The sequence below is a fragment of the Phyllopteryx taeniolatus genome, chromosome 17, assembly GCF_024500385.1.
Source record: "Phyllopteryx taeniolatus isolate TA_2022b chromosome 17, UOR_Ptae_1.2, whole genome shotgun sequence".
In the NCBI taxonomy this organism is placed as follows: Eukaryota; Metazoa; Chordata; class Actinopteri; order Syngnathiformes; family Syngnathidae; genus Phyllopteryx; species Phyllopteryx taeniolatus.
This window is the reverse complement of record NC_084518.1, coordinates 20,320,269-20,347,968: the sequence shown is the minus strand read 5'-3', so window position 1 is coordinate 20,347,968 and position 27,700 is coordinate 20,320,269. Positions and strand designations below refer to the sequence as shown.

At 40.9% G+C, this 27,700-nt stretch overlaps 2 protein-coding genes and 1 long non-coding RNA gene across 7 annotated transcripts in view; 2 read left to right on the top strand and 1 right to left on the bottom strand.

The window, feature by feature from the left end:
• The first annotated feature begins 224 nt into the window (after positions 1-224).
• On the top strand, positions 225-5,549 carry LOC133466878 (uncharacterized). Its single transcript, XR_009785061.1, has 2 exons — positions 225-657; positions 4,727-5,549. It is a non-coding gene; the product is annotated as an uncharacterized LOC133466878 (long non-coding RNA).
• The window catches only part of LOC133466874 (rho guanine nucleotide exchange factor 12-like), a 27,193-nt gene continuing 1,513 nt past the window's right edge, over positions 2,021-27,700 (bottom strand). Inside the window, exons 3-37 of one of the 3 annotated variants that reach the window (XM_061751014.1) lie at positions 25,460-25,584; positions 16,707-16,795; positions 15,744-15,842; positions 15,565-15,614; positions 15,405-15,462; positions 15,129-15,328; positions 14,778-14,882; positions 13,149-13,247; positions 12,973-13,083; positions 12,788-12,886; positions 12,297-12,339; positions 12,065-12,170; positions 11,837-11,974; positions 11,029-11,061; positions 10,828-10,942; positions 10,627-10,732; positions 9,654-9,869; positions 9,420-9,573; positions 8,687-8,853; positions 8,415-8,561; positions 7,924-8,009; positions 7,600-7,725; positions 7,397-7,511; positions 6,985-7,085; positions 6,819-6,896; positions 6,666-6,741; positions 5,648-5,818; positions 5,328-5,415; positions 5,177-5,257; positions 4,990-5,063; positions 4,553-4,840; positions 4,093-4,278; positions 3,339-3,511; positions 2,656-2,722; positions 2,021-2,591 (exon numbers count right to left, since the gene is read on the bottom strand). In XM_061751014.1, the coding sequence (XP_061606998.1) occupies positions 2,578-2,591; positions 2,656-2,722; positions 3,339-3,511; positions 4,093-4,278; positions 4,553-4,840; positions 4,990-5,063; positions 5,177-5,257; positions 5,328-5,415; positions 5,648-5,818; positions 6,666-6,741; positions 6,819-6,896; positions 6,985-7,085; positions 7,397-7,511; positions 7,600-7,725; positions 7,924-8,009; positions 8,415-8,561; positions 8,687-8,853; positions 9,420-9,573; positions 9,654-9,869; positions 10,627-10,732; positions 10,828-10,942; positions 11,029-11,061; positions 11,837-11,974; positions 12,065-12,170; positions 12,297-12,339; positions 12,788-12,886; positions 12,973-13,083; positions 13,149-13,247; positions 14,778-14,882; positions 15,129-15,328; positions 15,405-15,462; positions 15,565-15,603 (3,660 nt within the window). In that variant the 5' untranslated portion in view covers positions 15,604-15,614; positions 15,744-15,842; positions 16,707-16,795; positions 25,460-25,584 and the 3' untranslated portion in view covers positions 2,021-2,577. Of the gene's footprint in view, positions 2,592-2,655; positions 2,723-3,338; positions 3,512-4,092; positions 4,279-4,552; positions 4,841-4,989; positions 5,064-5,176; positions 5,258-5,327; positions 5,416-5,647; positions 5,819-6,665; positions 6,742-6,818; positions 6,897-6,984; positions 7,086-7,396; positions 7,512-7,599; positions 7,726-7,923; positions 8,010-8,414; positions 8,562-8,686; positions 8,854-9,419; positions 9,574-9,653; positions 9,870-10,626; positions 10,733-10,827; positions 10,943-11,028; positions 11,062-11,836; positions 11,975-12,064; positions 12,171-12,296; positions 12,340-12,787; positions 12,887-12,972; positions 13,084-13,148; positions 13,248-14,777; positions 14,883-15,128; positions 15,329-15,404; positions 15,463-15,564; positions 15,615-15,743; positions 15,843-16,706; positions 16,796-22,447; positions 23,055-25,459; positions 25,585-27,700 lie in introns of those variants that run through there. The other 2 variants (XM_061751012.1, XM_061751015.1) reach the window with 2 other exon arrangements.
• emsy (EMSY transcriptional repressor, BRCA2 interacting) overlaps positions 19,670-27,700 on the top strand; it is a 20,615-nt gene continuing 12,584 nt past the window's right edge. The window contains exons 1-3 of one of the 3 annotated variants that reach the window (XM_061751016.1): positions 19,670-20,014; positions 24,680-24,788; positions 25,535-25,634. In XM_061751016.1, the coding sequence (XP_061607000.1) occupies positions 19,985-20,014; positions 24,680-24,788; positions 25,535-25,634 (239 nt within the window). In that variant the 5' untranslated portion in view covers positions 19,670-19,984. Of the gene's footprint in view, positions 20,015-23,346; positions 23,610-24,679; positions 24,789-25,534; positions 25,635-27,700 lie in introns of those variants that run through there. The other 2 variants (XM_061751017.1, XM_061751019.1) reach the window with 2 other exon arrangements.

Here is a 27,700-nt window from a genome sequence, read left to right as displayed (position 1 = left end):
AGAGTATTTGTAATACAACGTTTTACTCGATAAGATTTATGCATTTTTTTCTGGTAACATTACCTTTCTTTTTCAACATTAAACACCCACAACCGCTATCTTTTATTGTAATATATAAAAAAAAAAAATCTTGAAAAATTTCTCATAGTACTACTGCTGTCATAACAGCACTTCCCCCACAGATTTCGACTTTCCCAAAGTAAATTTCTTGTACTTTGACTAATTTCTGAATGTTTATATGCAGAAATGGGGGGACTCGAGTCAAGACACGAGTTGCCAGTTTTAATGACTTACTTGCTAAATACTTGAGACGTGGTAGCCAAGAGACTTGACTTGGACTTGAACAGCATGACTAGACAAGTCAAGTCTTTTTTTTGTTTTGTTTTTGAAGCAAGGAAGGAAACGTTGTTTTTTGGGGCAGCAATCGCGTCAACCTGGCAACACAGTTTGCATTGTGACGCACTTGCCAGTGTGACGTAGGCACCTCCATGAACAACGATGGAAGGAGCTCCAAATATAATGCGGATTCAAGGATTATGTCATCTTTAAAAAGAGAATGGCCACCTGCTTTGTTTACAGCTCGCGCATTAAAGACACAACAACAACAACAACAACGACGTCGAACTTCGTCCGTCTCTACAAAACTCACAAAAACAGGTAAGCTAATTGAACAGTTTAGCTAGCTGGTGAAACATTAAATAGCATTTAAGCCCTGTTTGGGGTGATTCAAAGTAAGAATGATGTGATTGTGAATGTTTCAGTACAACTAAGTAGCATAACTAGGGGTGGGACGGTTTATGATACTTATCCGAACCTTTCGTTTTGGTACTAATGAGGCTAAGCGGTGATTTAAAAAAAAAAAAATTGTTTTTAAAAAGCCATGGATCAATGTGCATTAGTAGCTACGTGTGAATATAATTTTAATACTACTGAACGTGTTTATTCTAGTGGCAGCATTAAAATGTCATCTGTTGTGGCGGCTCTGTGATAAAGCAGTGTGCACTATTGTTTTTCAAATTAATTTGAGACCACAGCCTATGAAACATAATCTTCAATCCATTGACAATTCTCCAGAGTCACTGCTTCTGAATAAATAAACTCGACTGAGTGATTTAGTTAAACAATTTAATTAAAGGAAAAAAGGAGGAATGCAGATTTTTTATTTTTGAAGGATGACAACATTTTTGTCATGTATTATTTCCTTAATTACAAATGTCTTTCATTCTCCATTAGGTACACATCTAATTACCGTATTAAAAGGCGCAGTCTCAGTTACGGGGTCTATTTCTGTATTTAACACATACATAAGGCGCACCGTATTATTGGGCGAAGGCATGGTAAAACATAGGCTAGCTTAACTTATACGGTAGCATCCATGCATGCACGCTAAAACATGCAGCAGGAGCAAAACTGAGTTCTGCACAAATAAGGCGCGCCACATTATAAGGCGCCCCGTCCATTTTGGAGAAAATAAGACTTTTAGGTGCGCCTTATGGTCGTGAAAATACGGTATATTTGACCAACAGAAAAGTCTTAGCTTTTGTTTAATGGTGTTCTCTAAAGAACCGTAGGAGTTACAAGGCCGTCACCACAAAGTACACAGCATAGTTTGTTTAGAAATAAAGTTGAGTTAGTTTGAAATACAACTTTTTCTTTGAAAATCTTATATTACCATTTTAGCCTTGTAATTTCTCTAATTTCTTACCTTGTAAAATCATTCATACATTCCTGGAATTTCCCCCAAAAATATCTACTGATATTACTATTCTTCGAATTACTTTTTCTAAAAAAACAAAAAAAAAACTAATAAATTAATGTATTCTATTGACTTAATTCATGGTTTTTCTTTCTCTAAAATGAAAAAAAATTCGTGTAATATTTCAACTCCCCCCCCCGAGTCATTTCCCACAAAAAACAAAAGGACTTTTTTCTCATATAATTCTAACTAATCTTGGAGGGGAATCATGTTTTTTTTTATTATTACACTTTAAATGTTCATTACTTAGGAATCAGACACAAAAACGATATCCTTGTCTTTTTATTTAACAGGAGACGATGTACATTGCACACAGAAAAATAAATACAACATTGTTAAAAAACAACAACTAAAAGATGATTAATACTGCGTGAGTACATTAGCTTCTTTTTGCGTGTTACAACATGAATACCTGATAGAAAAATTCTCATCTTAAGTTAATTTACAAGACTTTTAACAACGATTTCGTTTAAAGGTTTACATAAAAAAAATTTTTTTTTAATATAATCAAAATTTCTTTAAAGGGTGAAAAAAGCTACAAGTTGTCACATGCAGTCTTACAGCCTGTGAATGTTTTATTTTTAATAATAATAATAATGTACCCAAAGCTAGAGAAGCATTTAGCATGGAGTCGCATACACGAGGTTTTGTACTTGGCGAGTGTCCAGTGTAAAAAATAAAAATATAAAGAACTGCAGTGGTATTGTCCATAATGAATAATATCACGTGACTTCAGTGTTCGGTGGCTTGACAGCAGTGAGAGAGGAAAAAAATATTGCATTCAGGACCCAAAAAGTGGTAGAAAAACAGCAAGGGTGTCTTCAATGAAGCCCGTCTGAAAAGCGTTCAAAAAGTGTTAAAGATGAAAAATGTCTAAAATGATGTCAAGTGAAACGCACCGTTGTCAGAGTCTGTTGGCGTGTCAGTCGGCGTCCCGTGCAGCTCTTTGTACTTCAGCTCCACTTCCTGGAAGGACGACGCAACATTTGCAGCGTTCGTTAACATCCAAAATAAAAGTTTGTAGTGTTCTTTAATGCTACTTCACATCCAATGCACAAACTAAGGGTGCATCTCATTTCTATATTGGAACGTCCTAGGTCCGAGCTCCTGTTTACATGCTAGCTCCTCCCACCAGAAATTCCATCGAGGAGTGATGCAGGAGCAGGTAGGAATGTTTGTGGGGGGGTTAGGATTAGCTTTCATGGAGACGTCTACAAAAGATGAGGTCAGGGCATTGACGTGTCACAAATGAACCGTCTGCATGGCTAAATTATTACTATCACCACAAATGTCCACTTAATGCTTTATATATTAAGTGGGATTACATTAGTCAAATATAGTCAAGTGAGATGGACCTCTAAGTGTCCAAAACACATTTTTTGTAATGTTTTTTTTAGCCTAAATTCCATAAAAATCACTAATTTGTCATGTTCTTGAACCTCATGTCCAAATCACAAATTTTACTTTCTTCGTCCAAAACAAATTTTTTCTGTTCTGGAAGTCCCAAACAGTTCAACGTACACGTGGACAAAAACAATTTGGTGGTGGTGTTGTCTAAATCCAACGGTACCTAATCATATACCTTGAGGTACTGCAGGTCAGCCTGCAGGAGGCGCAGGTGCGTCATGAGGCGTCTGCTGAGGTTGGGTCGGCCGCCGTTCTCCGACGACAGGAGCTTACTCATGTCCATCGCGTCCGTGCCGTCGCCGTCCTCCGCCTCGCCCACCTCGCAACCTCCGCCCGGATTGAGAGCGTCTGCGGTACAGTACACGCAGTGTGCAACAAAAACAAGCACATTCAAGCTTAAAAGTTGTCCGAAGCAAAAATAGCTACCGTACCTTCCTTTTCCAGCTACGGCTTCTTGGCTCGACTCATCTTAGACTTGTTTTGTCAAACTAGTACTTCTCTTCAACGTTACATTACGTCCAAATCAAATTTGTAGTGCTCCCGAACGTTACTTTGCGTTTAAATCAACATATTTGTAGTTTTTCAATGGCACTTTACATTGAAAAAAATCAACATTACCCACTTCAAAAATATAAACTAGTAGTTTTCCTGAATGTTACTTCACGTAAAAAAAACACTAATTAGTACTTTTCTCTAATTCCACTTCAAAAAACAATGCAGTCAGATAAACATATTTTCAGGAATGTTACTTCACATTTAAACCCCAAATTTATAGCATTATTAAATGTTACCTAATCCAAAACACCATGTAGTAGTTTTCTTGAACATTCCATTTTTCCCGAACAGACACATTTTCACGGTTGCATTTAGCAACTGCTGACTTTGGAATGTGTTAAAGTCCTGAAGAAAATGATCGACGAAAGCCTTACCGTTGGGTTCGGTCGGGGTGTCGCCTTTTCGGAAGCTTTGGCACGAGCCGCCATCAACGCAAACAGCGGAAGGTCCCCCGTCGGGCGAGGAAGCGGGCTGACACGGGGGCGTCTTCTTTTTCTTCTCGTCGTCTTCTGAGTCGTCCTTCATCATGTGGTTGAAGAGGAGCTGCTTCAGCATCACCACTAGCACAACAAAGAGAGCCCCCAGCACTCAAAAACCCATTTGGAAGCCTTCTTGCATAACACTTCACATCCAAAACAACACATTTCTCGGGAGTTCTTTTAATCTTGCATCCACTCCAAAAATGATAGCAAAACAATAAGAAGAACATTAGTAGCAATCACAAATTGATAGTGTTCGTGAACGTTACGTCCCATCAAAAGCACGAGTTCGTGAAAGTTACTCGTGAGTGACGGTCCTAAAGTTGCGTTTCTGGTGCAAACGTTGTCAACTTACGCGTCCTGAGAGCTTCTTCGGCTTTGGAGGACGAGGACGGTGAGCCCAAAGACGAGGACGACGCCTCTGCCTCCTCGTCCTCGTCCTCCCCCAGGTGAGCGTCCAGAAAGGCCTCCAGCTCTTCCTCATCCACCTCTCGCTCCTCTTCCTCTTCTTCCTGTCTTTCTGCTACAGATGCCGCGCCCTCCTCCCGCTCCTCCTCCGCTTCCTCGTCGGCCTCCTCCTCGTCCTCCGACTTGCTGCCGTTAAACGGGTTTGTTGTGGGGGTAGCCGGCATGTCAGATGATTCTGAAAAGAAGGGTTCGTGTTTTATTTTAATGACGCTCGATCATTCAGGTGTTTAAGCCTTGGCGGAGGTCTGTGCCGTCGTGATTTAAAAAGAATGTCCAATGTGTTGTATGAAAGTCACGTAATGTAATGTAAATTCAGTCAGCTACCTGAAGTGTCGTTGCCGTCTTTGCTGGGCTTGTCCATCTCACAGTTTATGATCTCAATCGCGTCCTGCTCACCTCTGGCGGGGAGAAAAACATAAAAAATGAAACATACAGACTCATTCTAAATACACACACAAAATCCCCACCAACCTTAAAAAAAAGACTTTTTTAAAAGCGTTGTCCTACTCACTGGGTTGGCGTCGTAGGCGTGTCGCTGCTGTGAGAATTGGCCTTGATCGCGTCTGCGCATTGTGTGATCAGACACTGCCACCTGTGGGCAACGAAAGCGGAATGAAGCGGGACGAGGCGGTCGTTACGGCGACGCGGCGGGCAGAACTTACGTCCTCTGGTCGGACACGCTCTGAGCCGTCAGCTCGTAGATCTGCGCGCCGTTTTCCGACATGGAGAGCACGAAGAAGGACTTTTTGTCTTTAGGACACAGAGAGCGGACACCAATACATCTTAACCGCTTAAAAGCGAGAGGATCATGTAGCATCTAGCATGTACGCACTCATGAACCCATGTTACATAAACGACTATTTGGTGGTTCGGCTATTCCACACCTTCACTTGAGGCTCAGCAATAGAATCAGCGAGCACATTGGTTCCAAAAAAGAAAAATGTGCATAATAGGCGGGTAAATAAATATGTTGGGCGATTACTGGTGGCGACGGGTCGGACGAGCACGGTGCCGAGTCTGATGACGGGGCTGAAGCTGAGCTTGGAGTCGGCGGCGCTTGTCGCCACGTTCTTGCTGTGGAACTTGAGCAGCAGACGCTCGTCCTGCTTCTGCAGCAGCACCAGGATATCCTCCAGCAGCAGCGTGTATAGATCTGCGCAAATTCCAAAAGTCTCAAAGTGAAGCGATGTGAGTGCATCCAGAAAATATTCACAACGCTTCACTTTTTGCAGTCGCTGTTTATGTGCTCAGGCCAAAGCCGTGTCTAATGAAACAAATTTGCTTTGGCGCCATTTTGGTGTCAAGGAACCAGCGAGGGGGACATAGCCCTGACTAATAGAGCTTTGCCGCCATCGTGTGGCCTCTATAGGCAAAGTAGACATGTTTCTCTAAGCTTAGCAAATTCAGATTTGTTTTTCCAATACAAAAAGTAAATCAGATGTTAAGCATATTAAGAAACAAAATAATATGATAAAGTACGCATATTCAGAAATATAACTAACAAGTGAGTGAGTGAGATGAATTGAGGACTAACAAATAATTGAATAATTTGATTGAAAAACATACAAGAACTTTTTTTTATTACATTGGAAGATTTGAGTGTATTTTTTTGTTTTACATGAAAGCTTTTTTTTAATGTTTCTTTTGCTTTTAGGATTATTTTTAAAATTATATTGAAAGAAATGTTTTTATAAATCAATTTGAATTATCTTTTTAGGATTTTTCTAATCATATAGAAAGGTTGTTGTAATTTTATTTTTGTTTTTATAATAAAAGCAGTTTTTTACACTTTTTCCAGTAATTTAGTTTTTTATAATGAATTTGTGTCTACAATTATGTTTTAGTTTAACAATGACTTGTTTAGTCCTATTTTTTTCCTTTTATTAATTTAGATGATTTTTTTCAAACATTTTTACAATGATGTGCACTTCACTTTTCGAGACCTTTCAGGAAAGAAATGAATTCAATCCAGGTGTCTGTACAACTAAATCTCCCCGTACCAATTCTCTTGTCTTTGTTGACTTTCCATGAGAGCGGTCCCTCGTGGACCATCTTCCGCTTGGTCAGGTCCAGATTCTAGAGGAGGATCACCATTTTATCAGTCATAGAAATACACACTTTGACAGCGTGTTATTTCCGAGCGCTTTTCCTACGCGCAGCTCCAGGATCAGCGGGTTCTCGTTGGGTTTTAGCGACGAGATGTCCAACCTTCTCTGGTAGTCCACCAGCCTCTGTTGTTGTTGTTGTTGTTGGAAGAGTGTGCATGTTTACGCATAACTTAATATTTGGCAGTAAAAGATAAAAGTGTGTACTTCCTACCTGCTTGTTCTCAGCCTCTTTGACCGCCTGGTTGACGTGGTTGAGGATTTGCCTGCAGCATTCCCCGGCTTTTTTCACCTTGTCCGCTTCATCATCGTCCTCTGCAGAAATTCCCAAAAGTTGCACAAGGAAAAATGAGTGTGATTAATCCCCCCAAAAAGTTGGAATAGATGTGTGTTAAAATTTGGATGGGTTCAAATCCTCCAAAAGTTACAAGTTAGACTACTGTAAATGCCCCCAAAAGTGAAAATGACATCTCAAATTGTGCATATATATCGATCCCCTTAAAAGTTGTACAGGCGAAAATAAAATTACTGCAAATTTGCTTAATAGTTGCGCATGTTGATTACCATAAATTCTCCAAAAGTCGCACATGTGAAAAGACTACACCGTAAAGCTTCCAAAAGACTACCTGTGTACTTGGCAATCTTCTCCAAGAGAAGCGGGTACTTGGTGGCTCGCTGCATTTCCACGGGAATGATGTCCTTCAACTGCAGACGACGACACAGGCGGTTGCTCTCGGCCGCCTGGACAAAAACAAACCAAAAAAGCCAACACTTTCACGCGCGACGCGTGGAAAAGTCATCATGTGTTGTTAGCGGAGGCGCCTCTGACCTGCATGAACAAGGTGAATCTCTGGTCCTTCTTCTTCTTGCTCTTGATGAGCTCCAACGCAGACGGCTGGTTGCTGCAAAAAGTTGCCACCGCACGTCTTATCTTCTCCTCTTCCTCACCGCTGAACTGCAATTTACACACACACACACACACACACACTCAATGAATTGCGACGTAACATTTTCTGTCACGATACGGCATCAAATATAAATATCGGGATGCATCGTATCGTTGTCTCCTACGATATAGCAATTTTATATTTGTCCGATTTTTCGTATCTATTTTTGGACGTCTCCACGCTACTGCACGTTAGCTCTCATTTACCCAGGCCAAGAGATCCTCTCCGATATGACCGATGACAGACGTCTCGCTCCTCTTCCTGATCGCCGCCATTTGCTCCGTGAAGGAAACTGGGGAAAGATTTAACTTTTTAACATACAGTACATGTACCTTGCGTGTTATAATGAAGTTAGTTATAGATAATAAAACATTTAAAGGAGCACAAATGATTTTATTTTTAGAAGACTCTATGTTAATTGTTGCATTCATTTAGCATTTGTTTCCCCAAAAAATGTGAATAAAAGTATACATTTTGATTTGTATTCAATTTTCTCATTAAAAAAAAATGTATTTACTGTAAATTCTAAAATATTTTCGTAAAATAACATTTTCTTAATTATCGATCAAATGAATTCTAAATTACTACAATTCAAAATAAGCATGAAAACAAAAGTATTTTACATTTCAACTCCAACTACAGACAAAGGTTTGTCCAGCCGTCCCCTACAACGAGTCTGGAGTGTGTTGAGAGTCACCGTGCAGCTGAATGATGTCCTCCAGGTTGGTGAAGATGCTCTTAACGTCGTCCGGAGGTAAAATGGCGTCCCTGCTGAGCCGCTGGTAGAACACGCCGTCCAGAACCTTCAGCATGCGCAAGTGGGCCCGCTCCGTGTAGAACAACTCTTCAGAAGGAAATTTCAATTAAGACTAACGTCAATACGGCGGCATATCATATCATATATCGTCCGTTACGTGTCACGATGCAGCTTCAAACGGCAATACGCGAGCCAATACATGGATGCCTCACCGTTGATGACTTCCTGTCTCTTGATCTCCTGCGGCGTGAGTGTGGACAGTACATCGCGGCTCACCAGGCTCTGCCAGTTGAGCGGGTCGTCCTCGCCCGCCGCCTCGCACGCCTGCTCGTCCTCGCTCGGGACGTCCGCCGCGCTCGCCGCGCACTGCACCTCCATCCTACGAACATGACAACGCTCTTATGACTACAATCATTCACACGCAAAATGCAATTAAATCGTTTGAAGGTTTCGAATTACCATAACGTCGGTGGTCATTTCCATTGGCCTGTCTGGTGTTTGGCAATACATGTTAGCATTAGGCTAGCAGAATCATGAATAACTCTTAAAACTTCATATACTCACCAATAAAAACATGAATAGACGTGCATCTAAAATGTGAAACGACTTATTGCAGAGTAATTGCATCAATACCGAGTTTTGGCCAATTAAAAAATGTAAATTAATTATTTATTTCAATTATTGTGTATTTCAGCACCAACAAGTCTGCTAGTTTAATGCTAATTTATAATGTGAAACACCATAAACAGCCTAATGGGAATTAGGATACATTGTTTGTTAGCATTAAGCTAAACTTGAGACGGAGTTGAGTTCGCTGCCACCATACGGCGCTCGTATCAAAGATGTTTTGCTCGCAAGTCAAAGCAAAAACGATGTATCTCGTATCTCGGAAAAAGTCGGGTCACTCGTATCTCAAGGCACCACCGCTGTCTGGTGCATTTCTACCTGAAGGCGTCGTGGTCTCCCTCCTCCTGTAAGTGCTCCAGGTTGGAAGGGCTGAAGTCAAACTGCGTACTGGTGGGGCTGCAGATGCCATCTTGGTTGTCGCCGCACGCCAAAACTTCGCTCAGTCGGGGCTGGATGCAGAACGGAGAGACATCTGGGGGTGGGGGGGAGAGTCGGAAAATGAGGGGGGGTCGTCATCGTCGAGGATCCAGAACGTCTCTCGATGTTCCTTACTGGTGTCCGAGTCTTGCCCGCTGGTGTCCGAGGCCAACGCGGTGGGCGAGCTGTGCGTGGACGAGGCGCTCAAAACGTCGGAACCCTCGCTGAGGTGATTTCCGCGGATCCTTCCGGAGTTTGAGGGGGACGAATCAGGCGGATCGGGGATGCCGAAAGCCGCCTGCGGGAGGAGCTTTGGGGAACGCTGCTTGTTCACCTCCACGGCCTTGCCCACTGCCAACACACATTACAATACAAAACATGCTATCACAAATACTCGTGGTAATATTTCCTATAAAAAACATTTTAAAATATTTGGAATAATGTGTAACAATTTCCCCCAAATGTGGAATTGTTGTGTAATGTTGATCAATACACTTTAAAAATATTGTATACATACACAGCACATTCACCAAAATATGAATGAATGAACTATGAATAGACGTTTACTTAAAAGGATCTAACATAATGTCATAGTTTACAGATTATATAATACACAGTAATCGTTTTTAACTGTGAATAATATAACGACAAAGAAATGATAGAATATATGACAAGTAAAACTAAACAAAAAAAATACAGTTAAGATAAAAAATGCCTATGTATTTAAAAGTCAATTAGTCTATTAAAAATGTATAAATATGAACTTTAGAAATATAATTCTTTTTATAAAATAGTTTTTTTTTAATTATGGAGTGGAATCTGATTCCACATCATGTTCGAAAAATAATAAAAATAACTAAAATCATAATAATAATAATAATAATAGCCGTTTGTATTGTGCATTGCTGCCACCTACAGCGCTCGGTTTGCTATTTTACATGAAACGTCATTTAGGCACGTGTTTAGAGCTCAAGTACTGTTAAAAACATATGCTAGTTCCACATTTAACTAACTTGTGTTCGATAAGCCAAAAAAATGGACAAACAACTTTAGATGCAAAAACCCTAACCCTGAAAGGATCCAATGCTGCCCGATTTTCGCTCCTCACCTGAAGTGGAATCCACTCTGCTCAGACGACGTTGCGGGACGAGTATGTTGGGAAAACGAGGCTTTTTCACCTTCTCCTCGCCTTCCTTGTCGGGCTTGATGCTCTTCTGCTCATAAAAGACAAAAACAAATGAAAAATAATCACACATTTTGGGTGACACTTGTGTAGTGCGTAGCAGGTCTCGGAGGATCGTGCGCGCGCCTTAATCTTGGGCAGGAAGTTGATACGCGCTCGTTTCTGTTCCAGGCCGCGAGGCTCCTTGACTTTCACACCGAGGTGCTTCATGTAGGTGAGGATGACGTACTGCATCGTTTGGCTGCGACAAACGCACAAAGCGCACACACTCATTCACAAAGAGACACACGTCCATACACAAATACACAAGTGTGGGAAACGTCGTACCATTTTTCCTCCTCGGTGGGCTGAGACGTTAATCTGCAAGAGGCAACTCGCCGTGAACATCATTATCATCAGAATATGACAACTTAAAAAAAAATAATTTTATCTAAAGATGATTACAAGTATTAATGAGTTTAAAATATTTGCCTCAATTAACAAATATTTCATATTTTAAATAAATTCATTTCTAAAATAATTGAATCTAGATAGCATTCAAATGTGGTAACTATGCAGTAATTTAGTGTTTGTAAAAAATCGATTCTAAATTACTTTCATAAATATAAAAATGTTTATAACATTTTCTGGAATATTTTATAATGTTTTTAAAATGGTTTTAGTAATCTTAAAAGTATTTTAACATTGTATCAAAAGATGACTATTATGATTATTACGATTGTAAAATATTTGAATCAATAGTTATTTTTAAGTATTTTCATAAATTATAAAAAACATCATGAATAAAATATTTTAAAAATCGTTTATTATTTAATTTAATTTATTCAACATTGTTATTATTATTATAAAATGAATCTTTTGTATTAATATTGCTACAACAATATACATTTATTTTTACATATTTTCATTCAGTAATTTTTTCAAAAATACTTTGGTGATAGTGTGACTCAGGAACAAATGAATTCACTTCACACTTTTGCTTTAGCCTTGGCAGTTTCCCACAAAAGCAAAAGTTTAAAAAAGCACAATCTTTAGTTAACCAGAAAGTTAAAAGGATTATGCATATTTTTTTTCTGGTGGTAATTGTGGTTGGTGTGTGTGTGTGTGTGTGTGTGTGCGTGCGTGCGCATCTCACAGGATGTCCTCAATCTTGGAGAGAATGTGTTCGGCACACGAGCATTCCCTCTCCCAGCACAGCGGCTCTTTCCCCACGTCCGCGTCCAGCCTGGAGAGCTCGTCCTCGGCCAGCGTCAGCCCCATGCTGCGCTTCTGTCTGCGGCCGCACGCAACGCACACATCGCATCAGCACGCACGCGCGCAGCTAACGCAGCGACGTCCTCTTTCTACGAGGCGTGACACCGACCTGAAGTCGTCCAGGTTCTTGTGCAAGTCCGGCATCAGCGAGTCCTGTAGGGTTTGCGTGCACTGTTTGCACACCTCTTCTGGGATTAACTCCAGTCTGCGCTTCTCTGTGCACAACACACACACAGACACACACACACACACTTGTAGTCACTTCTTATACATTATACACACTGGACAGTTCATTAAATACACCTGCAAAACAGTGGCGGCATTTTTTTTATTTTTTTTACCGAGCTCAGCTGCGACTGCATCTGGCACCGGGACCTTAAGATTCTAGAAAGCAAGCACATACAGAAAGATCATTTCAGTAATAATAATAATATTTAAAATATTTATATATAAAAAAATAAAAGCATAATTCCAAAGAACAAAACAAAAGAATTATATATTTCTTTTATTTATACAGTTTAAAAATACAATTCCAATACCACAAAAATAATATAATAAAAGCATAACATGATAAAATAAACCCAAAAATAAAAATACAAAAAATATTTAAAGCTTACATTTTTAAAGACAACAAAAATAAAGCTAATAAAATGTAAATACAAATTAAGCACATTTTAAAAATACAATTTATAAATTTAAAATTAAGAATACAATATCAAATAAAATGAGATGCAAGGGTAAAATAAAATAAATTACAAGTAAAATAAGATGGGCTATTACCATTTTAAAAAATGAAATAAAGTTAAAATAAAAATAAATAGAATGCACGTACCGCTGTGCGATCAACAAAGAGGGAGTGAAATTCCATGAAGAAGCGGCGGCTTTCTTTGGCGCTGGTTTGCTTGTGGATGTCGGCGTACAGGAAACACAGCTAAGAATACATAAACAAATATTAACAAAAAGTAGCATGGCATCAACTGGGCCTTTCCTCAAAAGTGTCCGTCACTGCGTCAATACCAGGGGAGCGGGGTCAAACTGCGAGACAACATGATGGAGGAAAACGGCGAGGTGCGCGGGCCGACACTTGACCAAGTCGATGCTCTGGAAGCAGCTGCACTGCCCGTTAATCTAACAACAAAATGTATTGTGTGTACCACAAAAGTGAAATCATGTACAAACACTTCTCAGAGTACCTGCTCCTGCTGCGAGTCAAAGTAGTCATCTTCTGCGCCGATTATCTGTGGGTTGAGGGGGTACGGTGGGCTACCCACAATGCACTGGGTGCTGGTGTCCTGAGTTATGTACAGTCAAAGTTAGACAAGCAAAAATAACAATGTAAAGAAATAACCTTGTTTTATGACGCGTAATTACTGTATGTACTGTAATATTTGTATGTTTGATGTGCGCCTCTAAGGGGCGCGGCCTAGTGAGTGACATCAGGAGCTGGAGTCGGGTTGGCCGGTTAATCCACCTGTGAGTGTCTGGACGAGTGTTGTGGCCCACAGCAGCACTTGTCGGTCAAGGTACCACTGTTCAATGATTTTGTGACTTCAATACACGTGTGCACGCAGGTGTTAAGAGCGTCAGAGGCGTCATCGGGCGTCGGTGGCACGCCGGGCGCGGTCGCCGCAGTCTGAGGGAGGCGGCGGCCGCTCAGCTAATCCAAACACAGACGGGACACGGCACAACAATTAAGCTAAATTGATTGTTTAGTCTAGAAGGGGAATTCCGGGGATTTTTCAAAGCGGGAGCGTTCGCCGGCTATTTAAAGACGGTCGCGATGAGAACATTGTTACTAAAGAGCAGCGGGTGCATACGCTTCCTGTTTTGATCTGATGCGATACTAGTAGTCAGCAGATATTTGTAGAGCTTTAGGTATGCCACAACAGAAATACCAATACGTGCTACTATTAGTGACATTATAAAAATATACTTGTTAACATGTAGCCCTTCAACTGGTTCTACTTCTAGTGCGCAGATGTCAACTAGGGCACAGTTTTGCCTCGTTAGTAACATGTAGTTGTACTACTGGTACATCAAAGCTATCCTACTAGTGTGCAGAAATGTCATGCAGCAGTGGAAAAAAACACTACTAGTAAGACTAGTGCGCTGAATTGTCTTAGGTCCATGTACTAGTACGCGCTTTGTCCTCAGTTGTGGGACAACTGCATGTTGCTAGCGAGGCAAAAGTGTGCACTAGTTGACGACTGTGTGCTACTGGTACTACGAGTAAAATTATAAAATTCTACTAGTTAATATCTCACACTTCACTAGTACTACTTGCACCATGCAGATGTCAATGAATGCAGTGTGCAGAAATGTCACAGTAGTGGAAGGCAGTAGTGGACAAATTGTTACTAGTAAGACAGTGATTCTATTAGTGTGCCCTAGTCTTTCCACTAGTGCGCTGAAGCGTCTAACTAGTGACAACAAAGAGTGGACTAATACATGGAACTTAAGCCGGACATCAAGGATATCGAATAAGTACTTTTAAATGGCTTTTCATAAAGCCATTGGAGCCTTTATTCACTATCCTCGATAAGGAAGCTACTAGTGTATGACACATGCCTACTAGTCGGGCTTAGTAGTGTTACCAGTGGAGCAAACTAGTTTACTAGTGCTACTTTACATGCTAGTAAGCCAAAAGTGGTACGAGTAGTGGAAATTATTTGTAATAATTTTACTAGTGCTCTGATTTGTCTTAATGTTGACGACAAACAGCATAATAGTACATGGGCCTTAAGCTTGGATACTGAATAAATGCGCAAATGGCTTCCCGTAGCGGGCCGATAAACAAAACAAATCCACGCTAATGAGCCCACCGAGGTGCTGTTGCTGCCCAGCCCGTCGCTAACGGCGTCCCCCGGTGAGGACGCGCTTCCGTCCCCTTCCTCAGCTTTGGTGTTCCTGGAGTCCGTGGATCCATCCTGGGTGCAAAAAAACAAAAAACACACCCAAGATAACAGAAAATACAGTCAAGTTTATTTGTTTAGTGACCACATTCATAACTCAAAACAAGTAGTTTTGTAAAGTTTCTCATTGTGTGTTAAAATATAGCTAGCAGACTTTTTAAAAAAAAAAAAAAAAGGTTAGTTCACAATATGATGTTTGCTGCTGCCACATAGTGAATTTTTGCTAGCAAGACAAAGCGAAAAACAAAAACCAAAAAGTACCCCGTCAAGGAGGGAGGAGTGGGGGAGCACCTCCGGGCTGCAGGAGGCGCGGCCTCGTCGATCCTCGCCTGGCGAGGTCTCCACCGATTGTTGGCCGTTGCCTTCTTCCTCATCCACCGTGTCTTCCTCGTGCTCCTCCAGGTGGATCTGAGGGAGACCCGGCGGTCTGCCCAACACTGTGAGCGCTACGTACGACCCGGCTAAGTGCGGCAAATACACATATATTTAATACTTTAATACTCGAATTACCGCGTAAAACAACACACGCGTACTTACATTTGATCAGCTTTACAACTTCCGTGTGGTTTGAATGTGTTACTAGGGTCCCGTTAACCTAAAACACAACATATACAGACAGAGGACCCGAGCAGAATATGGTTGAATAAGTGGAAGGGGTTAAAATATGTTGAATGTCATTGTATTGTAAATAAATCACCTTAATGATTCTATCTCCAGTCTGGACGCCTGCTCGCATTGCAGCTCCATCTATCAAGCGTTAAACACACAACAGTCTTTTTCTGCACAAGTGTGTGTGTTTGAGTGTGTCCATGTGTTTGTGGTCGTAGCTGTGCGTGTGTGTGTGTGAGAGAGAGAGCAAAAGCGAGAGATCCTCACCTTCCTTGACCAGCTGCACAAACACTGGGTTGTCTCCACTCACTGTCAGCCCAAAACCATTTTCATCTCTCTGGATTATCACGCACCGCTGGACAAGGCCTGCCATTAAAACACACGCGCGCATGCACGCACACACACACACAACACACACGCACATCAGACTCACTCACTGCATGGTACTCATCCTAATTATAATCATGATAATGAGGCAAGCTGCTAGTGGAGCACATGTGGAATTATCCCGAGCACCACTAAACGTTTGGGGTTTGATAAACGTGCTCATATTTCACAAGCTTTTACCGCATTGGTGGAAAAGATTGTTCACACAGGAAGTGAAGGATCAAGGGTCCAGAACAGAAATGGCTTTTGAAAAGCAGTTTGTTCCCTTTTTTTTTTAATCAACATCGACTCTATGTAATAAAGTTCAAAATATGCAGTCGAACCTCAAGTGTCCTTAAAGTAGCACAATTTGGAATTTGGGGGGAAAACAAAAATGGCGTTGCACAAGGTTCTGTATTAAGCCCCTGGGCATTCTGTATGTTACTTTAACAAACATAATAATGGACAAATGCACAGTCAGAAGTTTTAGTTCATCTGTTTCCAATCAGTCACATGATGTTTATCAACTCTTCCTCTACTCTCTCAACACTGCTAGCAACATAAAAAATGTAATAAAAAAAATCAGACAGAATAAGTGCATTTTTCCCCCCCTTTCCAATGTCGCCAAAGCCCTGTGATTCACACTTGGCCCCCAAAGCGCCGTTCTCCGACTTCAAACGAGTGAGCCGAGCGGCTCACGGTTTGGCCTCAAGACTGCGAGTTGAATCACCTTAACAACTTTTTTTTTTTTTTATTATTTTTTAATTGACTGAAAAAAAACTCGACAAAAGTACAACATGGCTTGTCTCACTCTGAACCGTAAAACTTGTAGGCGAAAGGAATGACTCAACGGGAGTTTCTCACCAGTGGGGTCAAACTCGTGTCTGAGCGAGACGCATTTGTCGTTCTTTGGCTTCCTCTCTGGAGGATCCTTGTTGAGAATGCTTGGGGTCCTGAGGAGACACAACCATAAAAAAAAAAAAATTTTTAAAAGAAAACAACATTTACAGTTACATACACTCTCCTTCAAAAATATTGCTGCAGTATTGGTGTATCCGATTACATTTGAATATTCAAACAATAAACAGCGCTAAATGTCGATGCTGTGTTTCACCGTGCCGCCTACATTCTACATGTTTGAAGATAATAGTTGCTGAAAACATGCAAAGACAGAACTGTGTAGTGCTCAATTGTGGAGAAGAAAAAATCCAATGTGACAGCCAGCGTGGAGACATGGGCTCACGACCGCTGCCAAAATTGCCTACAGTTAAACAGATCATGCAATTCGAGCTCTAAAATTAAATTAATAAAACAAATGGAAAAAAATGACTCGGGCATAAGGACTTAAAAGTTTGTGCGTGAATAGCAAAGTTTGGCCTCTCCTACTTATGAAGCAGGAGGGGGCTTTCTTTGGACTGTAGTGACAATGGGGGCCCTGGGCTTTTCAACAATAGCCACCACGTCACAGGGGAGATGGCGGGGGGCTTGGAGGGGCACATTCCCGGAAAGCGAGAGACAGGAAGAAGCTTTTTTGGCTCCGCTCGAGACTCCCGAATGCAGGAGATGGCTGGGAAAGACGCGGAGGAGGTGCACAAGTGCCTGAGAGTGGAGCTACATGGACTTTATCTTCGGACAGATTAGCTTAGCTGGACACTCTAATTGGCGGTTTTGCGTCTTTAGCCAGCAGACTCGTTGAGACTGAAGGTTGTTGGGTTAGGGGTTAATCATCATTACTTTGTATTAATAAACACAAGTGGCAATAAGCCTACAAAAACAAAATCACAAAATATAAAAGGTAATGTGAAGCAAGGACTCACAACAGTGTCAAGAATGGAGATGATCGTTGTTACTTTGTATTCATGAACCAAGTCACAATAACCTTGACTAACCAACATTTAAATGCAAAATATGAAGGCAATGCAAAGCGAGTACCCAACAGCAGCATCAAGATCAGCGCTAATCATCACTACTACTTCCCACGTAACCACCACCTCAGATTTTGAAAGTTAAAGTTTCAGCAGACGATTGACCATACTAAACCGAGTGACAACGACCTTGGGAATTGAATGTTATAGTTCAAGCAGATGATACTATGAATGATGTTGATATCAATGCAAAATATGAAGGCAATGCTGATTGTTTCTACACTAAACCAAGTGTAGACAACCTTGGAATTGCCAATATAGGTATTCAACTATGCAATGTTCGGATGCCCACTACAAAAAAAAAAAAATTATAATCTTGGTTAAAAGGAAGTGTGCGAGCGTCCGCCATGCTGCGCCGATGTGATGCCCGATGTCGGCCAGGAAGGACCAGCGGCCGGCGGACATTGTTTGAACGTGACGTCAGCCCTTCCCGTCAGGCAGAGGTGGCAGGGGAGGGCTTTTGTCCGGGAGCAAAAGTGCTGGGCAAAGACCAAACGAGCAGCAGTGGGGAGGAGGGGGCCCTGCATTATCTTAACTGGACCGTGAGTCATATCTATTTGTAGAAGTGCGGCAATCAATTCGTCTGGGTTTTTCTGTCAGTACATTTGCAACGAGTGGAGAAGAAATGATCTAGTGTTTGATTAAAATACAATCCAGATTACAGGCAAATCATTTGAGGGCAGACAAAAGAGGTTGGACGCCTCGCTTTTCCCCATCAGCACCAAAAACATACATGACGGATTAGCTAGTTAACAGCCAACCAACTCTGCACTCTCATTCGCTGACACCTGCGTCACTAACCAGGCTAGGCCCCGCCTCTTAAAGCCATACACACTCAAAGTCACAGATACTACAGCAGAACATCGGTATGGCGACCCCCCCCCTTCCTGATTTGTATTTGTATTTGTTTGCATTTTTGTCACACATAAATGTTTCCCATCATCAAACAAATTTAAATATTTGTCAAAGACAACACAAATAAACATAAAATGCAGTTTTTAAATCCAAACCTACACGGCCCTGTGTGAAAGTGATACACCATCCCACACCATCGCTCAAAATATTTTTTTTACAGACAATCAATACTTGGGCCTTTGCTGACTTTCATCGCAACAAATGGAAAATACTAAATAATAATAATAGTATTAGTAATGCCCAGTCTGCTTTGTTTCTTGACATTTTGCTCTTCATTCAAATCATTTTTATTTCGTTTTAAACCCTACTTTGGCTTGACATACATGAAGTACATAGTGGTATTTGCAGTAATATTGCATAATATCTGCTATCCTTAAGATTATAACAAGAACGCTGGACTGAGCGCTTGTGTTTATTTTCTTCTTTTTCTTGCAGACTATTTTTAGAACAGCTGCCTTGCTTTCCAAATCTTGTCAATTACGTAGCGGCGCGCAATGTTGTTGCACTGATAGGAGGCTAGGGGAGACTTGGGGGGGTGGGGGGGGGGGGCGCTCTAAAGTGTTTTTGTCAAGTTTGTATTCAGTCAGTAAAATATCACAGATGCAGAGTTGGCAAAAGTACGCACACTCTGTACCTAAGTAGAAGTACAGATTATTGTGTTTTAAAAAAAGAGTACTAATTCAACTCCTTTAGTGAAAATGTAAAAAAAAAAAAAAGTGTAGACTCTGAAATGTACTTAAGAACAAAATTAAATATAAATTTGTACTGTAAAATATTTACATCAACCAACAGTTTAAATGGTATAATCAAATAATAAAAAAATAGTGTCCCTCTTTTATTATATCGTATAGTGCCCGTACTAATAAAGGGGGGAATAATAATAAGAATAATAATCACTCGACATGCTATTAAAACAAAGTGTTGCTAAAACTTTCCTTTCATTGTGAACCAAATAACAAAAAGTGGAAAATACAAATGTCTGTTTTTAAATGTAGGAAGTAAAAAGTTGTCAAAAAATACTCAAGTTCAGCACAGAAACCTGAAAAATCTACTGAAATACAGTCACAAAGTATTTATTCTTGGTTACTTCCCACCCCTGCACAGATGTTAGCAACGTGCTGCTATCCCCGCAGCAGATTCTTTCCTCTGAGAAACCCTTGGAAAGAAAAAAAAAAAAAGGAAGAAAGAAAGAAGTTGGCAGCGCCGTTGCCAGGCAACTCAACCTTTTCCTGCTCTTCCTGCTTGAGATAATAGAACACAAATGAGGCCAAACTTCAGCAAGATGTGGAAAAAAACAACCACATGAAATGCACGCAGAGCGCACAGAGGGTTGTGAGTAAGAAATGTATTATTTCATGTATACACTTTTCAATTGTTACACATTTTTACCAGTAAATGAATGCATATTTTGTGCTCTCTGTTTTTTGTTTTTTTTGAGCGATGCCAACACAGATGGTCAACACATAGAACAGGAAATTGAACTTGATGTGCGCCAAAAAAGGCTGAGTCTTGTCACTGCTGGCTGCTCAGTAAAATATTGCAAAAGCCGCAATATTAAAAGATTGTTTTTAATTTTACTATTAACAGAGGTTCATTTATTTGCATACTACTCGTCCCTAATATGCTAGCTAACCCAAAGCTAAAGAGAAACTCGAGTGCTTCCAACACCGTACTATGCTAACAAATATGCTAACATGCTCGCAAAAGCTTAGGTGCCATCAAAACTACTCACATGTGGCTAAGAGTCGCTAATAAACGACTGGCAGTCGCTGTAACGTTGATAACAAATGCTAACTCACAGCTAACTCGGGCTAATGCAATGCTGTGAGACTCTCAATATTGTAATAAACGCGCTAACACACCGCTCACCCACTTCCAAACTTAAAATTGAAGAATGCTATGAAGTCTTTATGTTGTTACAAATTACGCATGAGGACACAATTGATGGTTAACTTATGATGGCTAGCTTTTATGATATTTGGACCCTAGGCAGGAACGTGTTAATTCACTAAATCGGCTCCAGAGGCAGTTTTGTTCTCATTACCGCGCTGTATGACATTATGCCATGACAGTATGCCGCTCTATTAACGAGGCCATTCACCGTTTTAAATGTGAGATAGCAGGAAAAAGTGCCCCATTGTTGCAGAAGGTCAGAAAATCAAATGAGCGATTGTTTTGATGCGCCACCGCCATCATGCGTGAGTTTTATTTAGCTTTTTTTTCCCACAGGGGGAAACTCCTGAGTGTGGTGGGGAGAAAGCACGAAAATTGAGCTTTAAATTGACACCTTTGGCTCTTAACATACAATAAATACTTAAAGTCCGCACACGCCTGTTCAAATGCTACGTTTTTGTGATATGAAAAAAATGAGATCAAGCTAAATCATTTGCAAACTTTTTCCACTATAACTTGTACAACTCAATTGGTGGGGAAAAAGGAAGCATTTTCTAGGGGATGTAAACTAAACCACCGAGGTCATGTGGTGGCACAAGTATACACACCCTTCTATAACTGGGGATGAGGCTGTGTTTAGAATCAAACAATCACATTTAAACTCATGTTAAATGGCTGTCAGCACACACCCGCAACCGTTTAAAGTATCTCTGATCAATCAGGAATGAAGTTCAGATGTTCTATTACAGTGATTCTCAACTGGTGTGGGTCGTGGGCCCATTGCGGACAGCTAGTAAAAAAAAAAATAATAAAAAATGACTGGTCGTATTCGTATTCAGATTTTTCCCCCCAAATGGAACATATTAGATAAGCGACAGGAACTGTTACTCACGTGCGCTCTAGTTACTAGTTTAAGCCATAAACAAATACATTGCAGCTCAGCCTCTGCCTAGCGGGGAACATGGCTAGCAATATGCTTTTGGCGGTTTGTCAAAATCATTTGTAAAAATGTAACGTACTGTACATGTTTTCAAGGGCTATTTTTAAACAAAAAAAATGCTTTATTGTTCATAACCTTTATAAAAAGTGGGTCGTGACTTAGCAACAACAGGAAAATGCGGGGCCCAGGGTTCGCCAGTTGAGAACCATTGTTCTAGTGGGCTTTTCAAGACATTTTTGTTGTCACATCTCACAGTATAAGCCATGATCATTATTCATAAGAGCTTCCACAGCAGCAGAAGGATCAAGACAAGGAGAGAACTGGTCAGGGAGGCATCTGCAGGGTTTTCTGGCTAGTACTGGCTGTTTAGTACATGTGACAACAATCGCCCGTCCACTTCACATGTCTGGGCGATGGGATAGGGTGGCTTATCTTATGACGTTTCCCAAACATGTGGGAACCTGTTTTAGGGTCCGATGAAACAAAGGTTGAACTTTTTGGGCCAAGTTTATGTTTGCCGCAAAAACACAACACTGCTCATAACCAAAAGAGCATCTAGGACAAAAGCGGTTTCTGAAATCGTCATCATTTTTTCCAATATTCTACTATTGATGAGTTGATGTGTCTATAGTTGAGTGACTATCATGCTATATTTTAGGGGTAAAATACAAAAACAAGGAACTCAACATATTCCGAACTGGCTTTAGGGGAAAAAAAAAAAAAAAAAAAAACATTGAAAGTTGCACATCAGTCTCGCCAAAAACTACGACTAACTTGACAGTGTTTTAAGCTTCCTAGGGTCAATCACTACCTTCTTGTTCGATCGGCGTGTACATGAACGCAGCACATCGACATCACCTCATAATTGAACTTTCATCCAAGTTAGCTCGCAGGCACAATAGTCATGCATTGATGGTATGTAGGGAGCTTACCTATCAGTGAGCGTCGTCTGTGTCCCACTCATTGGTCGTCCCTTACTATTGTTCAACCTTTTTCAGCCAAATAACATGATTATAAAACCGTTTTAGTGTAATTAAAAGACGGTTTGTCTCTTCGGGATCGTGAAAGCATCTACACAGAGTCCGTTATATTCTTCTTGGGGAGTGTTTGCAGAAGAAGAAGAAAAAAAAAATCACAACTGCCGCTCCTCAACAAGCTTTTTGCTTGAAGTATCTTCCATTTTCCCGAACTCTTTGCCTCGTTTTAAAAAAAAACGCTCCCGCGGGGTGTACTTTCCTTCGGAGCCCGAGACGACTGTATTTTTGTTTTATTTTCCGTGGGAAAGTGTTCCGTCATGACACGGTTGTGTCATGGATGGGGGCGGTTGTGTCAAACTTCGGTCGGATAAAATTCCCCAATTCAAAGTTATCCCTCGTGTCCTGTGTCATTCGCGTCGTCCCCCTCTCGTTCGGTCGACGGCGATGTTTTTTTTTTCTTTTTTTTTTTTTCAAACTTCACATCAATGCAAAATTGAAAGAAATTCTTTCGCCTCTGCCCTCTTCCCCTCGACTCAGTCAGACCCAGTGTAGGGAAAAATGTTGCGTTCAAGTGCTCATCGTAATCCTCTCGACTCACTGATTTAAATCACGATATATGTTATGGAATGTGTTTTTTCTCTCTCTCTCTCTCGCTCTCTGATGTTGATTTTTACGATTAAAGTTGTATAAAACGCTCAACACACCGACTTGGGGTCGCGATAAATCACAATAAAGTCGTGTACATGTGTTTTCAGCTCACTTACACGTGTATTTGAACGGTGCACGGCGTGATCGTATGATTTGAAGAGTACACTCGGTCGTCGATAGATGGCAGCACTTAAAAAAACTCTAGACGAAAACGCCCCGCAAAGCCTGCAGAAATCGCACGAAGAAGCAAACTCCATCCATCGGGCTAATCTCAGCTAGCAGACAACGTAAACATTGGCACAACCTTTGACTTTTTAACTGCTTTATCGGGCGTTTTGTGCGTTTCGGTTCAACCGAGGATAACGCCGCTATGCAGTGGATTAAATAAAATGTAAGCGTCAACTATGGGTGTTTGGATTTGTGCATTTTTAACGCTGTCGAGGCCTTGAGTTTGTCCTGCTAACGGAAGGTAAGACTTTAGACCCCGAGCAGAGCTATCCTCAGTTATTTTAGTATTTTTTTCCTCCCAAATATCCCCTTCATTATATGAGGTAATGCTGCGTAAATGTCACAGTTTGTCTTTCCGAAAATGGTCAGATAATGACAGAATGTACACACCCATCGTCCACAAACTATTTCCCGTTATTCTCTTCGAGCAGAAGAAGCCTTGCCAACGAGACACGCACGCAGACATTTACTGGATGTTTTCATCGTGTTTGTTGCATTTAACATTATTAGTCATCCAATTGGGCATGGCATATCGTCAAACACAGAGAAGTAAGAATTAAAAAGCTGCAACATGTCCATCCAGCCAAAATGTCCAATCCTTTTACAGCTGTGCCTTAAAATACGAGTGGCACGATTTACGGGCTTATCGAGATACGAGCCAAAGTTCAGTAAAAAAAAATTTTGCATTCAATATTGAGATACACGGGGCTGTATGGTGACAGCAAACTCGGCTCACTTGGCAAATCGCGAACAATTCTTGCAAAAAGAGGCTTCAGTCTGTTTAATGCCACTCCCGCTTGGAGTTTACTGTCAAACCAAACACAAAACAAAGGCAGTGACTTAATGTGTTTTGAAAACAACCAAAACAACTTAGCATTCAGAATGACCCCGCTAGCTGAATTCTAACAGGTAAATGAAAGCGCCATTGACAGGTTAACAATCAATCATCAATAGAGTAACACGTGGACAGACAATATCACAGTACTTTATCCTCTGCACAAAAAAACCCAGTAATATTACTGCAGTTTACTAACTGAGAATAGTGGTGCCTACCCCCCTGGTGGCCAAGTCGGACACACCAGAAGGAGCATCACAATGAATTGAATTGAAGCATTAAATCATGATGCACAAACTGTTGACTTGTTTATATTCTGTTTCATTAGGTTATTACTGTATGTTTTTATAAGGTACAATATTATGTATTACTTAACAAACACATTACACATAATTTTTTTGGGGGGGGGGGGGGGTGCACTGCACAATGCATTTTGAAGGCTCTTAACGTTGGTATTTTTGTTGTTGTCGTTTTAGCTCATGATTCAGCTGGAGAAACCGGTGCTGACTGGGACCATGCCGGTGGTCTGGCCCACCATCCTTGACCTGGGCAGAGATGAGTGCAAAAGGATACTGCGCAAACTGGGTGCGCTTTATGTTAGCGTCGCTCGTCAAGAGAGCTGCGTAAAAATCAAACAATGTGGTTTTCAAAACAAACTCTCTCTTAACTCATTCACTGCCATTGATGGCTTTTGAAGTCAAATATCCATGTTAATTGGGAGGGCTGGCAGTGAATTCATGACAAATAAGGACAAGTAATAGAACACAACTCAGTACTAGGTCCTGTGTTCACAAACAGCTGACTGATAAAGACTCAAACACTACCATAAAACCTTAAAATGTAAGACGAACAGAGCAGTCTACATGAAATTCAAGTCACAGATCCATCTCAAAGTACTTTTTTCACAAAAATCAGAACGAAAATATCTCAATCACTAACAATAACATTAACACATAGCACATATTCTACCTTTATATCACTAAAGTAGCTGCTGGCTTGCTCGAGAAGTTAATGGAGCGGTCTTCGTAAAATCAAAGTTTGTTCACAAAAAGCTGCCCGATACTAACTCAACTACTAATGTAAAACAGTAGTTGAGAGTCCCATCAAAACTCTGTGAATGAGAACAAAACTTGAGTTAATCCATCCCTGCTGGCTGAAAGGAGATCTACTTAAGCGATCTTACAACTTGCACGATACTTCAACTTTACAGAATATGACGTCCCAAAAACTGTTTTGACGCTTTACGCACATTTTACCTGAAAATTCCGGTCAAGGAGCTTTATGGTGTTCGAGGTCCCACAGTATGAACATCTATGTTCTCTTGTCTCCAGAGCTGGAGGCGTACGCCAGCGTCATCAGCGCCCTGCGAGCCCAAGGAGACCTGACCAAGGACAAGAAAGATCTGCTGGGAGAGCTTACCAAAATCCTCGGGTAATGCTAGCATGCGCCCCTTTTTCTGTCAAAACATTCTGCTCGCCAATATAGTAGTTGTGTGAACACTGAAGAGCATAACATTCACAAAATTCCCCCTTTTCCCACAATTTGAAAAATTTCCATGAAGAAAATCTCATTGAAATGTATGGGTATATTTTCGAAATAGAACTCCTCCTTCTGTATTGTTCTCTTTCCATCTGAATCCTTTTTCAAAGCATTCCAACTTCAAAATGTTCAGCTCATTCATGACACATTGGAAATATTTCTCCCCAAAGTCCCTATTTTTTTTGTAGTATTTCACATTTTCCATGACAGAATTCCCAAATTATTGGTGAAATTCAGCTTCAAATATTATCTCATCGACCCATAGTCATGCTCATTAGCTTCGCGTACAATGGAAGTCCGCTAACCTGTTTTCTAGGTTAGGTCACGTGACGTTCCGCATATAGTGGCTTGTTAAACTCATTCTGGACATTTGTTTCCTATTCTCGGATTACTGTTTTGCTATTATGTTAGTATACCTACTATTAGCATGTTAGAATTAGAAAAAGAATCTCATTAGTAGTAGTACATAAAATACAGAGCAAGATCAATCGCACTAATCTGAGCAATTCTCCTTATATTAGTGCTGTAATTCTGTAGTTAAACCCCAATTCCAATGAGATTGGGACGTTGTGTTAAACATAAATAAAAACAGAATACAGTTATTTACAAATCATGTTCAACCTATATTTAATGGAATGGAATGGAATACATGACAAAGACATTTAATGTTCAAACTGATAAACTTGATTTTTTTTTTAGCAAATAATCATGAACTTAGAATTTTATGGCTGCAACACGTTCCAAAAAAGCTGGGACAGGTGGCAAAAAAGACTGAGAAAGTTGAGGAATGCTCATCAAACACCTGTTTGGAACATCCCACAGGTGAACAGGCTAATTGGGAACGGGTGGGTGCCATGATTGGGTGTAAAAGTATCTTCCCTGAATTGCTCAGTCATTCACAAGCAAAGATGGGGCGAGGTTCACCTCTTTGGGAACAAGTGCATGAGAAAATAGTCGAACAGTTTTAAGGACAATGTTCCTCAACGTACAATTGCAAGGAATTTAGGGATTTCATCATCTGTGGTCCATAATCTCATCAAAAGGTTCAGAGAATCTGGAGAAATCACTGCATGTAAGCGGCAAGGCCGAAAACCAACATTGAATGCCCGTGACCTTCGATCCCTCAGGCGGCACTCTATCTAAAACCGAGATCAATGTGTAAAGGATATCACCACATGGGCTCAGGAACACTTCAGAAAAAACAATGTCAGTAAATACAGTTCGGCGCTACAGCCGTAAGTAAGTGCAACTTGAAACTCTACTATGCAAACAAAACCCATTTATCAACAACACCCAGAAACGCCGCCGGCTTCTCTGGGGCAGAGCTCATCAAAGATGGACTGATGCAAAGTGGAAAAGTGTTCTGTGGTCTGACGAGTCCACATTTCAAATTGTTTTTGGAAATTGTGGACGTCGTGTCCTCCGGGCCAAAAAGGAAAAGAACCATCCGGACTGTTATGGACGCAAAGTTCAAAAGCCAGCATCTGTGATGGTATGGGGCTGCGTTAGTGCCAATGGCATGGGTAACTTACACATCTGTGAAGGCACCATTAATGCTGAAAGGTACATACAGGTTTTGGAGAAACATGCTGCCATCCAAGCAACGTCGTTTTCATGGACGCCCCTGCTTATTTCAGCAAGACAATGCCAAACCACATCCTGGACGTGTTACAACAGCGTGGCTTAGTAGTAAAAAAGTGCGGGTACTAGACTGGCCTACCTGCAGTCCAGACCTGTCTCCCATTGAAAATGTGTGGCCCATTATGAAGCGTAAAATACGACAACGGAGACCCCGGACTGTTGAACAGCTGAAGCTGTACATCAAGCAAGAATGGGAAAGAATTCCACCTACAAAGCTTCAACAATTAGTGTCCTCAGTTCCCAAATATTTATTGAATGTTGTTAAAAGAAAAGGTGATGTAACACAGTGGTAAACATGAGCCTGTCCCATCTTTCTT